The following is a 14,058-nucleotide window of genomic DNA, read 5'->3' on the forward strand; positions in this document are numbered from 1 at the left end:
CAGCCAATCAACCTAGCACCTTTGGGATGTATTGAAACATTATCACATCATGGATGTCCAGCTGACAAATCGACAGCAACTTTGTCCTACTATCATGTTAATATGAACCAAAATATTTGAGCAATGTCTAAATGTGTGTCACAGAGAATTAAGGAAAGTGTTCCTGTTGAGTGTATGTGTGTGGGTGAGTGTGCAGTCCAGAGAGATCTACCTCCACGCTGTAAGCTATCCAAAATGGTAAATACTTTTTCTTCTTTCTTCTTCTTCTTCTTATTATATAATATATTTTAAATTTGGTGCAGTGTTAGACTATTGCCAATTTCTAGAAAGTTGGCATTGATAAAACATTGGTTCTGGCTATTTCTTGATGTTGTATTTTAAAAGTTGCAGGTGGTAGAATTTTATTATTTGTAAATTTACATTTACAAATCACAATGTAAATTTTCACAAATTCTGAATTACAGAATTTCTCAACATTCAATTTAATAGCAATGCCTGGTGAAAGATATAGTAGATAATTTGTCTTTGGGCTCAGCGCTAAAGGGACTCTTTCATTAATTCTTCCATTAGAAACGCTGCACAATTGCAAAACTTTTCATTAAAGCTTCCTCTTGTACAATCAGTTTAAGCCTCTTAATTTCACATCTATGTAAATTTAAGAGAAGATGCTGAAGTTTGGGTTCTTTTGCACTTGAGGGATGTCAAGAAGAGAAGCATGGATTGACACATCAAATATAACTGCCATTTCTATTGCCCCCACACACTAACTATTTTAATTTGTTTATAATTATTACTCACAATTTATATTTTATTTAATAATTTCATATTATCATATTCATCATTTATAATTTAGTATATTATGACTTTTAAGAATAAGATCAAAGATAGCACTGGTTGCAGTGCGCTGTTTCCTCCGTTGCTACAGGGGGCGCTGTTCGCTTCAGTATCTCCGTATTGTCGCTCAGTTAGTGACGTGGATTTTCATTGAAGCAGTCAGTGCTGCCAGAAGCAGTTTCTCCAGCCTTATAGAGCTCTCCTTCTAACGCATTTTAACCACATTTACAAGGTGAATCCGTCGCTCTCTTTCGTCGTGTTTCACTTTTTAACACAGTTGTGCCGCAGCTGTCGAAACAGGTGAGCAGGTCGCGTAAAATGTTCACATTGCAGGGTTTTCCTGTTGCTAGTTCAGAAGTATCTGCAGTAAAAAACTACAGAAACTGGCCACTCATGTCAGTATTTCTTTGTGACAGTCCTTGTGATGTGTGTTTACTCACCACAGACTCCAGGATGAGTAAAAACAGCAAAGTGTTGAACCTGAAGGATAAAATCAGTGGGAATGAAGTGGACCTGAGCTTGTGTAATCTCACTGAGGTGCCAGTCAGGGAGCTGGTAAGTTACTCAGCTGCTTCAAAGCATACTGTAGTTTTACACTCACCGTTACTCTGCTGTGGTTTGTTCCCATTTCTGTTTCTTGGTTAAAATGTCTGTTAAATAATTACCTGCCACTAATGTCAAACTTGACTTGTAATGTGATGTTTTCCAATAGGCCTTGTTCCCCAAAGTAACAGTTGTGGACTTATCTTGTAACAACATTACCTCCCTTCCTGTGAGTATTGAACACTCAGATTAAACATTTTGTTTGTTTTTGATCAAGTTGATGCTCTTAATAATACAATTTCTTGCAAAGACTGTTTGTTTGAGAAGTTTTAGAGGTCAAAATTATTTTATCTTATTAGGTAATTGATCATCTTCAAATGTTTTAAGTATTTCTTTGTCTTAGTTACTTTTTCATTGTTTTAAAAAGTAATCACTCTTGCTTTAGTGAAGTATTTTCAGTAACTTACATTTTCTGAAACTCTGGGAGCGACAAGTTGAATTACCCTGCATGCATTCAAATGTCTTAATGAATAAGTTGGGATGTTTATAACTGCTGTGTGTCTCTTTGACTGGGTTATCCTCCTGCAGCCAGAGTTCTGCAACCTGACCCACCTAGTGAAGGTGGATCTGAGTAAAAACCAGCTGACCGGTCTCCCAGATGACCTGGGGAACCTGGTGAACCTTCAGCATCTAGACCTGTACAACAATAAGCTGACAAACCTGCCAGTGAGCTTCTCTCAGCTCAGGGTGGGTGTTCTTTGATAGATGTGCATCCATTGTTTAAGTTAGCCTCATCCAGCAGCCTTAGCTTAGCATAAAGAGCTAAATTCATAGCCAGAGTTTGACCTACTGGATGTAAATCTCCTAAATCTCAGGAAGACGCTAGTATATGTTTCTAAACAAAAATCCTTTGCTTTTTTGTTAACCTTTGCTGCTGATAACTTGCTGTTTTCTTACTTTGTAATTACAAGGTGTGAAGCGTGTGGTTGTTGAGGTTCCCAAGCTCAGTTTTGGCTCTTTCTGTGTGTGTCTTTGTGTTCAGAGTCTCAAATGGTTGGACCTAAAGGATAACCCACTGGAGCTTGGCCTGGCCAAGGCAGCAGGAGACTGTCTGGATGAGAAACAGTGCAAACAGTGCGCCACTAAGGTGACAGAGAGAATGACGAGTCAGCAAATTGATGATATTACCATAAATGCGTCCAATACTAAAGATCGTGGGGGTTTTTTAGGTTCTGCAGCACATGAGAGCCATTCAGGAGGAGGTCGATCATGCTCGAGAGAAACGACTTTTAAGAGAAAAAGGTAGGCAACATAATCATTCGAGAACTTCAAAAAAGTAATAACTAGGAGAAAAAAAGCTATTTTAAACTAACAAGTATACTGTTGCATTTGGTTGAGAAAACTGTTTGATACATTAAAAGAAACTGATTTGCAAAGTGGGGTCATATCCTCCCCAAGTGTTACAGGAACATATTTATCCTGTGTATCGTCCACACAAACAACACATTTTTGAAGTTGTGTGAAATGTAGCGGAAACTTCATCTGTAGCTTTAAAAAAACAAATGCAGTGGAATACAGTGAAGTTAAGTATTTCTTACTGAGATCCAGGGTTGTAGAAATTATGAAAACGCACATTTAAAATGCTCTGCGTATAGTAAGGAAACTTAGATGTTATCAACCATTAGTATTCACACTGATTGATGTACATTAATGAAGCACGAGTCTCATTGTGCCCTTGGAACAGACTATAAAAGGATTTGAAAATGTTGACTGAATAAAAATGGAGGATTATAGAATTAATACTACAGAAGTGCTATTAAAACAAAAAACCCCATAAAACAGGAAAAATAATAATAATAAAAATAAATAATAAATGAATGAATAATAAAAAATAATTCTGATGAAAATGTGGGACTTTGAGGGTGAATTCTATCACAATTAATATTGTTCTTACTATTAAAACATTGTGGTTAAAAGTTGCAGTGACACAGAATGATTACATGTGTAAAATAAGACTGCTATTACGCTAGTTTATTTTTACACAGGCACAAGTATGTTATGTTCCTAGTTGGAGGTTTAAAACACAAAAAGTCTAAATAGTATGAATCTAAAAAGCAGACATCAAGACAAATGAAACAAGGAAAACTATACTTACGACTTTACTGTAAAGTGTGTTCATGAATTCTTTCATTCAGTCATGCATTGCTCCACCACTCAAATCTATCATTGTTAAAAATCTGAGTTTTCAGTTAGATAAATGTATTTAAAGGTTAGTGCAGACTAGAGATGGACCGATCCGATATTACGTATCGGTATCGGTCCGATACTGACCTAAATTACTGGATCGGATATCGGAGAAAAATAAAAAATGTAATCCGATCCATTAAATATCACGAAAGCACCTCACAAAACTTGCAACACGCCGTAACTCGCCTCAGAACGTCGGAGCAGTATGCATCACGTGATAGAGCAGCTGTGGCATGCGGGACCTGTCGGTGGTCTGGATAGCATTTGGAGCTTCGCTAGCAACCTGGCATTTCATCTCCGACAAAGTTATCCCCGAGAGAAGTAAAGCAAGTGTGTAAGTCCATCTCTGAATGTTTGTAAAGCATTCCCACGTTAAGCTTAACGAGCGACTGCCTCTCGCTCTCCGGCTGCTACTTCAATCGTGAAACTGCTTAATGATCAGCTGATCGGCTTTTCTGTCGCGAGTCTGTCTCTCATTTGTTTTTGGTCCACTTTGCGCCAGAAAGAGGAAACCAGCGGCTGAACAACAGCAGCACGTTTAAGCTTGATCAGCTGTTGTTACAATTTATTTAATATTACTTTCTACTCCAGGATCTTTTTCTACGTAGCTGACGCTGGTAACTGTGCAGGGGCGGATCTAGCAAAGTTTAGCCAGGGGGGCCGATAGGGCATGAACAGGGAAAAGGGGGCACAAAGACATACTTTTCTTTCTTATTCTCATTTAAAATGTCTAGCTTTTAATAAATAATTATCTGACACCCAAAGTTTTAATTTGATGTAAAATGAATAGAAGTCAATTACTGTATATAGTGACTATTAAGTCTAATATATATACCCTAGTAAGCTATAGTACATTTTCCTTTGGGAAGGTACCATCTGTGCAGTCTGCAATTTTGTTGAAGAAAGATGTTGAATCTATTTAATATTTCTTGAAAAATAATTGATTTCTGTGCATTTTTTTTCACACTGCATCAAATTAAGGTTGATTACGTCGATTAAGCATCATGAGGTGGAGCGTGAGGGGTGGTTCCCTATTTTTTTATTTTTTTATTTTTGTTGTTGCTGGGAGTTGGAACCCTATTAGTTAGGTTGCTTAATATTTACGCTAAGTACTCTTTAAAATACCAGAATAGGGAGGATGGTGTAGGTCTAAGTTTATTAGATTGATCAGTATTGCTGAACTATGAAATATTTTTTTTGTATACAGGTATAACAGAATAGCTTTAGTGTAGTTGTTGTTTTAAACTTGAGTATGAACTTGCAGACTTGCAAAATGCAGCAAGATATTTTAAAAAACAGTTTTGTTGATTAAAAAACACTATATCGGATTCATATCGGTATCGGCAGATATCCAAATTTATGATATCGGTATCGGTATCGGACATAAAAAAGTGGTATCGTGCCATCTCTAGTGCAGACTCGCACAATAATTTTGTGGGTTGTTTTTGTTCTGGATTATTTGAAAAAGTATCGCAAACAACAGACTGAGAGGATCGTTGTTAATGGGAGTCTTGTTGCCGCTGTGAAAAGAAGTAAATGCACTTCATCTCATTTATGGACAGCAGGAAAAAGCTCCCTGAAATACAAGCTTATAATGTCCCAGCAAGAATAAATCTGTGTAATTGCATCTCTTCTGGCCACATTTCCTTCATCCTTTAATCAGAGCTGGAGAGGAAGAGGGAGGCGAAGCAGAGGGAGAGGGAGGCCAGAGAGAGGGAGGCTCGCAAACGGGAAAAGGCAGAGGAGAAGGAGAAGAGGAGGAAAGAGTACAATGCTCAGAAGGCAGCACTGGCTGCACAAGAGCAACAGAAGAAGAAAAGTGAGGAGAAGAAGAAGAAGAACGGACAGGCAGCAGGTGGTAAATCTATTGAAATAGAAAGTATTCGTATCTATGTTTGAAGACTTTATTCAGCTTGTAACAGGCCTTTTCTTTTTTCCTTTTTCTTTGAAATGCACAAATCACTCAAAGTGGTCAGAAAATCTTTTATTTCTGGTTTGACGAGTCACTCTGATATCAAGCATGTGTTTCGTTACAGCAGATAAAAAGGTCGCTGTGGAGTCTAAGCCTAAACCTCGCCGTTCTGTCATTGGTCTGATCTTCAAGCTCCTCCTCCTGCTGCTTGTGGGATTGGCTGGAGTCGCCGCTGTCTGTCACCTGACTGACCTGCAAAAGGAAGCTTTCTGTCTGCCGATAAACGCCGCAGTGGACGACGGCCTATCCTGGGCCAAAGAGCAGCAGATTGTGCTCAGACAGCTGGTGCAGAATCTGTCGACTGCAGCGAAAGAGTTTCTCGAATCCACACAAACATCTAAGAACTAAATACTCAAGCCTCCATCAAAGCTCAGAGCTCCAGGTTTTCCACTATCACCTGTGAACCAAGGGATTTTGTGTGTTTGTTTTTTAAATATGAGAAATCATGAGTCTCATTAAAATGGGTAACCCTGCATCTCCTTACCATGTTTGTGATGCTGGGGAGGTGAAAGGTCTGTACAGATAAATGACAATGGAACGGGTGTGAAAACCATCTTAAATTCCTATGGAATTGTTTCTCTTGTACCCTCTTTGTACTACAGTGTGTTTTTTAAAAAAGAAGAGGAAGTAATCATCTTAAATGTCTCCCTGTCAACCATGTTTTGCACTTTGACCAGCAGCCAGCTGGTTTGTTTTCTGTGCATTACACGGAGCACAGGCTGTATTTGAGAGACGTTCAGTGAAGTGTCAGGGGGCCCTGTCTGTGCTGCACCAGTCACATGTTAGCTGCCAGTCACAGTTGTCCATTTGCCAGTGTTAGATTAGGCAGTCTGAGCATGTGCAGTAAAAGCTGTGTCAATACAAAGCCTTTCCAGCCATATAGTCAACCCTCCTTAATTTTGCACTTTGGAGTCCAAATGATAGAAGTGGATTTTATGTTGTCACAGCTTATATCCTCAGCCGGCAAAACATTTTCAGTCACACGAATACCAAAGATATCAGAGGTAATTAAGAAAAAGTGTCGGTATTATCCAGCAGAGAGCAAAATCTCTTGTTTAGTACATCCTGTTTCCTGCTTCCAGATCTTTAACAAGAGCAAAAATCCCCTTTCTGACGGTGTAAAGTTGCTTAACCACAAATCGAATCCCGTTTAATAAAAGAAAAGGGCAATTTCACCAGCACATCTCGGTTTTTCTGCATAATAAATAAATGCTGCTGTAGTACGTGCAAGAAATCTGTCTGCACAAATAAATAAAGTGTAATTCATTACTTTGATGGTGTATGAATGTCATAGGAAGAGATCTTTATCAATAGGAAAGGATGGCCTCCATCCAGTGGCCCAACAACCATCTTCCAAGATTGAATTCGATGTCTTCCATTTCACTATAAAGCTCTGTTTCCTTTATGTGCGTTTATAATTAAAAAAAACAGCAAATCAGAAAACAAACGTTTACCTTGAAAGCTCAATGTGCAAATTTAGAAATACTAAATAATTTCAGTTCTGATATAAATTAAAGCTCAGCCAATGCTGATGATTCTAATACAACAGGTCATTTTAAACTTGATAACCCTTTTTTTTCATAAATCCTGCACAGATTGTATCATTTCATAGATTTTTCCTGCTTCCCAACTGTGAGTATTTATCGCAGACCTAATTTTTCAGTAACAATGTACAAACTGTAAATTTGTCTTTAAACTGGACTACCAATAAACAAGCTTTGCTACTGTCGCAATAAATGAATGTTTAATTCAGATGCAGCGGTGAAGGACAAATAAAACTCATTCAGATATTCTGTTTCAAACATCTTTAGTTGTGAATTTCATTCATTTTCACTTTATTGAAAGAGTGGTGTGCTGTTTTTAAAAGCGTGGCATGTCTATCTATGTCTTTCTAACCCCCAAGACTGCTAGTTCAATGTGCATATTGAATTAGCAGTGTAAATAAAAAGCCTTTTAAAAAAAAAATCTGTTTTTTTGTGTAATTTTCCTGTCGGCATAATTAAATGTGCTGCAAAACATATTTGGCTCATATGTTGTTTGTGACAGAATAACACCTTGGTGACAAGAAAATGCCGTCAATAGGTTCAGGTCTAATTTTGTCTTTGTTAATGTAAAATATAGTGTTCAGTCTCTGCACTGCCATTTCATGACATTAGCTGCAGACAATAAATAAAGGCAGGACTTGTACTATGCATTTTTTTTTAAGTTCCATCTCTCCTCTGCTAATTCGACGTATTTCAGCTTTAGCATAGCATTCAAAATAGTGTTGAGGTGGTGCAATATGGAATAGAAGAAATGGTCAACATCCTGGTCATTTATGTAAACGCTGACACGTTTCTTTAGTTATAACCCCAACAAGTTGGATAGTTGGCTTCCTGGGTTTTGCAGTTTGGTGAAATGTTTAACTTGGTAAAATGTTGTGAAACATAAAGTACTCAGGTGATGGAGAAAGTAATAGAGAATCAGTGTGTAATGAGCCTGAATGTAGCTTCTCTGGAGCTTCTGACTTTATTACATCAATGTGACAAACAGGTGGAGCTCATGTGATTATTTGGTATGTTATATGTTAAAGCACCAGGATGGGCTTGGTGGTGAAATGCAGCTTAGAAGGTCAAAAAAGAACTATAATGCTCATATTCAAGTTACCATTGATGATCATTGTTAGTGTTTAAGAAAACATCTTGATCCACTTTTACAGCTGCACTAAGACACCTCAGAGGACTCTGTGCTGTTAGAGCCATTCTCCAAAACTAGACTAAAACTAAACTAAACGAGCTAGAAATTGCAAACAATACCACAAACATTACTCAGAATGCACGCCTTGGACAATTGAAACCTGAGACTATAAACCACCTAATATGACCAACAAAGCGTTCCGTTTTAGCTGCCGCTGCCATCCATTAGCTTTTTGTCTAATACGACCATTTTGTGTGAATGAAGTCTGGGAAACCACAACAAATAAGTTTTTAAAAAAAAGAAAGAAAATGGGTGGAAAGTGCCTTTAGTGGCGGTTCGTGTTTCCTAAATCTGATTTTCCAAAATAGGGTTGGAAGGAAATTCAATTAAAGGTTTGGTGTCACAACTGAAGTTAATGTAGCAATTCTTCAAAAAAAAAAAGTACCTCTCAGTTCAAGTCTAACAAAACAAGACTGAAAGAAATCATTTCAGTCTTGAACAATCATTCAAGCAGCCACACTGCAATCTGCTTTTCGTTAGGTCCATGTTTTTGGGAGAATTACTTTTTTTGAGGGTAATTTTGAGAAAAAAAAGTACATTATATCACCTGTTTTGGAATTTCTATATATCTTTTCCCTATTTTAAGGGCTCAGAAGTAATCCATTTTACAGCTCCATGAGGCCTGTTCCATCATTATTTAATGACAAATTAGGCAGATAAATCTGGAGTTCATCTGGAGTTGATTTCAAGTCTTAAACTTGATGGGGAAAAAACCTTTCACAGGTCAGCAATCAACAGATGTCTTTATAAAAAAGGAAATCCTGACAGTTTAAGAATCATCTGGATTGTATTCTTCAATAGCCCAGTCAGTCACATGATCTGAACCCAGTGTAGCATGGTTTTCAGTTACTGAAGGCCGAAAGACCCACAAAGAAGCAGAAACTGAAGGTGGATGCAGATGAAAGCGTGCATTTCAATCACATCTCTGCTCTTTGATATGAAATCCACTGTGGTTGTGTACAGGGACAAAAATCACAAATATGACATGTCCAAAAACTTATGGACCTAACTGCAGAACTCCCTTAAGGTGTAGACTAGCATTAGCTTGTATCACACTTGTGCTAATATCACACAGTAATGATACGACTTAACTGAAGTTGATGAGGAGAAGAGGAAAATTTTAATTAGTTTGTTAGTTACGATCTTATATTCTGCCCTTCTCCCCTTTTCTGGGAGGCAGTGGGGAGGTGGAGCGTACAGCCCGATCCGGCGGGGAGGTCTGGGAAGCCAGATTGGGCGCCCCCCTTCCGGCTCTCCTCTCTGCTCTCTCCTATCTTGTCCCTTTTGTGTTACTTCTCTCTATCATCATTTCTACCCCTTTGAAGAATTTAGGCTCCATAAATGCTAAAGAGGTAAGTATTATTTCTCAGTTGCAGTGAATAGATAGAAAATAAACTGTAGGAAACTAAACAGAAGAAAGGAGAAGAAAAATAACAGTTTAACATAAACCAGTGACACGCTCTAGGGCCTGATCAACCCTGGCAGGACCTCCTTATATGAGGGGGTCTAGTGATAATGGCCGAAACACCCGATGAATCCAAGGTCCACTACTGACGATGTGTCCTAAACTTTAAAATGATAATCTAGATCAGATCTTTAATCCCTAAACCTAACCAAGGAAGGAAAATGGCAGATTAGCCTGGGTAAGACCGAAAGTTGAGGCACAGAACGATGTGTACTGCTGGTAAAGTTTCTGGGCTGCCTTTCCTCATGACAGCCATCCCTCAAGAGTCTCTCCATCTAAAGCAATGCATCAGGGACTGTAACATCTAGTCCTTTTTCCTGAATCTCAAGACCTCATGAATGTCCATTGTTGACTGAATAGGAGGACAGTGAGATTTAGGAGTATGAAGTATGAAAATAAACATGGCAATAAAGCTCCCGCAGCTGGCATTTAATGTTTGACACCAACCAGTTTTCAGCAACAAAATTGAGAAAAATATGTGACATTAAGAGGAATATGAGACTTTAATGTATAAGAGATGTGTAAATAACACATTAGGCTGTGGTTTTTAATGGCTGTGCATCAGTAAGTGGAAAAAAGCTCTTAATTTCATTCTGGGGACAGAGTGAATAATTAAAAAGAAGTAGCGCCTAATGCTGCTGAAAGCTGGTGACTAAAACCATCAGTTTGGTCCAATTTGAAGTTTAGTTTCAAAAAGTCAGAACTGGTCAATAGAAATACTGAACCAAACATAAAAACATCACCTTTCAATTTTAAGTGTAAAGCTTCTCCAAACAAAGGACACCAAAGATATTAACTTGGTTTATAGATAGAGAAGCACAAATCTTTGCATTGGCAAGTGATTTCTAGTTTGCTAAGGTGGTACGCAATCAATATAAAGTGAACCAGCTCCACTAAAAACATCAGCCACAGCATCTTTCATTTCATTTTACTCCTCGGGTCGGAGATGACAACGGTTAAATCAATGTCTCGACTACAGTACACGATTTGATACGTGAGGATGAAAGTTTGATGTCATATTCACACCTATGCATTTGTTTTTCAACAGTGTTCAGGTTACAATTTGCAGGTTTTTTCCTCCGCAAAGTCCAACATCCAGCAAGATCACACCAAAACCACCAAGACGAATTCCACAAACCTGGTGAAGCGTATCCAAAAAGGAAGAACCCATTCAACTCTATTGTGAATCTGGATTTCCTTATTTAAAATTGTATAATGAGGTATGGCTTTGTCCTTGTCTGCCTCTGTTTGTCTTATAATCAGAATTTTTTGCCACTATGTGACAGAAAATAACATTTCTTGTGACTCGAATACAGAATTCTGTTGCAAGTTTTCAGATTCACATGTCATCCTGTCACATCATCCTGCTTCACAAGCTGAAGTCTTTAGAAGGTGAGTGAGAAGCTCAGTATAGAACCTCACTGTGAGAGCAGTTCAGGTCCGCTGCTGCAGGTCTGTCTGTAATCTCGTTCCTTCACGTGAGCTGCATCGTCCAGCAGCTTCGTCCGAACGGACTCATCTACCGTCAGCTCGAGTGTCACCTCTTTAAACACTGCACACTGCGACACCTGCAGCAAGCAAGACTTTGTATTGAATTCCCAAAGAAAAGGTTTATTTTATAGAGCATATCCACAATTCCACACAGTGGGATCTGGTTACCTCTTGGAAGTGGAGCTTCTTGAACATGGTGATGCTGACCTGGTTCTCCAGCCCGATCTTTGCTTGGAACTTTCTGACTCCGAGTTTGGTGACTCCTGATGGAGGAAAACACGCTAATCACCACCATAAAATAACTGTTTTTTACAAATGTAATGTAAAAACTGTACTATACTGTCTACAGTACTTAAAAAAAGGCTGAAAAAATCTTTCATTTCCATACAGAAATCTTTAAAAGTCTGACAGACTGTTCTGGCTGCCTCACCATAGCACATCATCATACGTGTCACCTCCTTTCCGATGCCCTTGCCTCTGTAACTGGGCTCTGTTAAAAAACAAACAATAAAAACACTTCTTCTTTATCACAGAATCAAAACAATGTAACAACTGAACAAAAAGTCTGCACCGAGCATGTAAAAATGCACTGATTGCTCTCTTATAGATGTTTTTAAGAACCTGCTATCATGATCTCCAGCTCAGCCAGCGAAGGGTCTGTTGGATCAGTCAGGAAGATGTTGACATCTCCCACCATGCACTGCTCCTCCTCCACACTGGGGTCAGCCCACCGCTGCTTGTCCAAAATTATGAACGTGCACTCTGGAAAGGCAACATAAAAACACACAAACACAATGAAAATGCTTTTCTTGGCATTGCTTTCCTATCATGTCTACTGACGGCTCCTCACTGTCGTCATCTTCCCTCCAGCTCTTCTGCATGTCGTACTCCTGATCCAGGGTCAGCGGCTCTGAAGCGGTCAGCTGCTGCAGCTCCGGAGACTTCATCCACTCATGATACCTGGATGAAGTTAAACTCACTAATAAAGATGCCCAGGAAATATGAAATAACAAAGACAGCTGGTTACTATGATCAAACTAAATTACTCAGAAATTGAAACATTTGCTGTAATAATAAAAAATAAATAAATAATGGGTTGAGAAAAATCTATTATTGCCAGAATTACGGTAATTATGAACTATATGTTTTAATACAGATATGATATGGGAGGTACTTGTGATTTTGCTGTGAAAAAGGCTATAATAGAAGACAACTGTGGCAGATATGCATCTTGCTTCTGGCTCAACCTGTTCAGGAGTTCTCCAGCTGGCTATGTCAATAAAACTGCTGCATGACAAACTATTTAACTAACTTTTACAGCCACACTCACATGTAAAGAAGCATCCGATGGAAAAACAAACGATGAGCTGAATGAGAACTCAGAGAAAAACATCTGCATGACTGTGTGGCTCAGTCATTTTATTTCAGTGTTATATGACAGGTTATCTCTAACATTAATTTAGGGGGATGACCAGTTTAGAAACACTCTTATAGTGCAATACATCTTAACGAGTTGCAACACAATAGTTAATAGTGCAAAAGCAGAGAAAAGGCTAAGATTATGCCTCCTTTTTCCAGGTTTCACACTTCGCAAAGCCTTTGAAAGACCACGTATTTGATACCTCTGCCTTAAAACATACTCTTTACTAAAGACAAATAATGTGTCATTAAGCAGTAAATATGACCTGAACGGATTAATCTTTATTCTTTGTATTGCCTTTCCTTGTGCAGTTGTAAATGCTATTGTAAACAAATGTTTTATACTTAGCACTAAAAGACTGTCACATAAAGAGACACACACATTGTAACAAAATGTGGTGATAAGAAGAGGAATAAAAGGGGCAGAGGACAGTAAACAGCTGTGATGCGGGGATCGCTTCCACTAACAGCTGTTCACGTTACCTGGGCACGTGGTTTACGTTGTAAGGAACCAGCACGACTCTGTGTCCCTCCAGTAAAGTGTTCTCGTTTATCTTCATGGCATCAAACCGCTGATGAAGCTGTAATAACTTTAAAAGCGATCCACGTTTCTGCTCAGACACCGCTTCCGCATACACGCTTCCTGCAGCTGCGCACAGGAGTCACACAGACAGGAGGCGCCACCTGCCGGACAGAATTAGGAAGCACGAAAGGCAGGGAGGTTTTGTTTTGTTTTTGCAGAACTTTATTTGAAATTGTAAAGTGAACAGTCAATCATTCCAGTTCAGTTTGTACAGTAGACATTCAGGGCAAATAAGAGTAACAATAAGCAATACAATGAAAATGAAAATAAGAGGGGTAAATAAATAAATAAAGAAGAAAAAAAGGGATGTGACAGACTTCATAGTAGCTTTGTGCTTGAAAATTGTATCTGTGACAGCTCATTTGTTGAAAATTTCTGGATGAATTTCAATTAATGATAAACCTTTTTAATTTGAATTCCATTTAAGAGAGTTTAAGTAATATTCAATTTCAATTAAAAACAAACTAAATATTGGGATTGAGTTTTGAAATTTACATTTATGCATGTGGAATTTCCCTAGTAAGATATTAAGATTGACAATGGCACATAATTTATTTTCTTTGGTTTCAAAGTAAGTGATAATGTCCTTCCGGGGAGTTTAAACTTCTAACACTAACCTGTGACTCATGGATGAACCAGTCATGTGCTTACACATAACAGACATTTTGGCAAAGAAACTATTTTAAATGATTTTAAATTGTATAAAATTTTGTAGCATTTTTGTATCAAGATATTAGCATAAAACCTCCATGATGTACAGTGTGCCCT

General features: G+C 38.3%; 2 protein-coding genes across 4 annotated transcripts; one reads left to right on the forward strand and one right to left on the reverse strand.

Annotated features, from left to right (window-relative positions):
- The first annotated feature begins 980 nt into the window (after window positions 1-980).
- Window positions 981-7,616, forward strand: lrrc59 (leucine rich repeat containing 59). Of its 2 annotated transcripts, none has more exons than XM_085466700.1 (8): window positions 981-1,134; window positions 1,280-1,389; window positions 1,547-1,606; window positions 1,966-2,124; window positions 2,420-2,524; window positions 2,607-2,679; window positions 5,288-5,479; window positions 5,661-7,616. In XM_085466700.1, the coding sequence occupies exons 2-8, from the start codon at window positions 1,288-1,290 to the stop codon at window positions 5,942-5,944; spliced, it is 975 nt and encodes a 324-aa protein (XP_085322826.1). In that variant the 5' UTR covers window positions 981-1,134; window positions 1,280-1,287; the 3' UTR covers window positions 5,945-7,616. The 2 variants fall into 2 exon arrangements, with proteins under 2 accessions (XP_085322826.1, XP_085322827.1); XM_085466701.1 differs by having other exon boundaries at window positions 5,664-7,616.
- A 3,094-nt stretch (window positions 7,617-10,710) lies between these two features.
- Window positions 10,711-13,350, reverse strand: nat9 (N-acetyltransferase 9). 2 transcript variants are annotated; one of them, XM_085466702.1, is made up of 6 exons: window positions 13,191-13,350; window positions 12,139-12,248; window positions 11,910-12,050; window positions 11,719-11,778; window positions 11,457-11,551; window positions 10,711-11,365 (listed from the first exon to the last, which is right to left on the reverse strand). In XM_085466702.1, the coding sequence occupies exons 1-6, from the start codon at window positions 13,265-13,267 to the stop codon at window positions 11,216-11,218; spliced, it is 633 nt and encodes a 210-aa protein (XP_085322828.1). In that variant the 5' UTR covers window positions 13,268-13,350; the 3' UTR covers window positions 10,711-11,215. The 2 variants fall into 2 exon arrangements, with proteins under 2 accessions (XP_085322828.1, XP_085322829.1); XM_085466703.1 differs by having other exon boundaries at window positions 12,139-12,267; window positions 13,191-13,255.
- Between the last annotated feature and the right edge of the window lie 708 nt (window positions 13,351-14,058).

This window comes from Copadichromis virginalis, linkage group LG8 (genome assembly GCF_057382275.1).
Source record: "Copadichromis virginalis isolate Kocher_CV1m ecotype Utaka linkage group LG8, C_Virginalis_male_GT1.1, whole genome shotgun sequence".
In the NCBI taxonomy this organism is placed as follows: Eukaryota; Metazoa; Chordata; class Actinopteri; order Cichliformes; family Cichlidae; genus Copadichromis; species Copadichromis virginalis.

What these genes read in the sequence shown, in the direction of transcription:
- lrrc59 (XM_085466700.1), top strand. Translation starts at nt 1,288, where the DNA reads ATGAGTAAAAACAGCAAAGTGTTGAACCTGAAGGATAAAATCAGTGGG. An exon ending in ACAACATTACCTCCCTTCCT is followed by an intron (nt 1,607 to 1,965) that starts GTGAGTATTGAA and finishes ATCCTCCTGCAG; the next exon opens with CCAGAGTTCTGCAACCTGAC. An exon ending in GAAGAACGGACAGGCAGCAG is followed by an intron (nt 5,480 to 5,660) that starts GTGGTAAATCTA and finishes GTTTCGTTACAG; the next exon opens with CAGATAAAAAGGTCGCTGTG.
- nat9 (XM_085466702.1), bottom strand. Translation starts at nt 13,267, where the DNA reads ATGAAGATAAACGAGAACACTTTACTGGAGGGACACAGAGTCGTGCTG. An exon ending in GCTGGAGATCATGATAGCAG is followed by an intron (nt 11,779 to 11,909) that starts GTTCTTAAAAAC and finishes GTTTTTTAACAG; the next exon opens with AGCCCAGTTACAGAGGCAAG. An exon ending in ACGTATGATGATGTGCTATG is followed by an intron (nt 11,552 to 11,718) that starts GTGAGGCAGCCA and finishes TTCCTCCATCAG; the next exon opens with GAGTCACCAAACTCGGAGTC.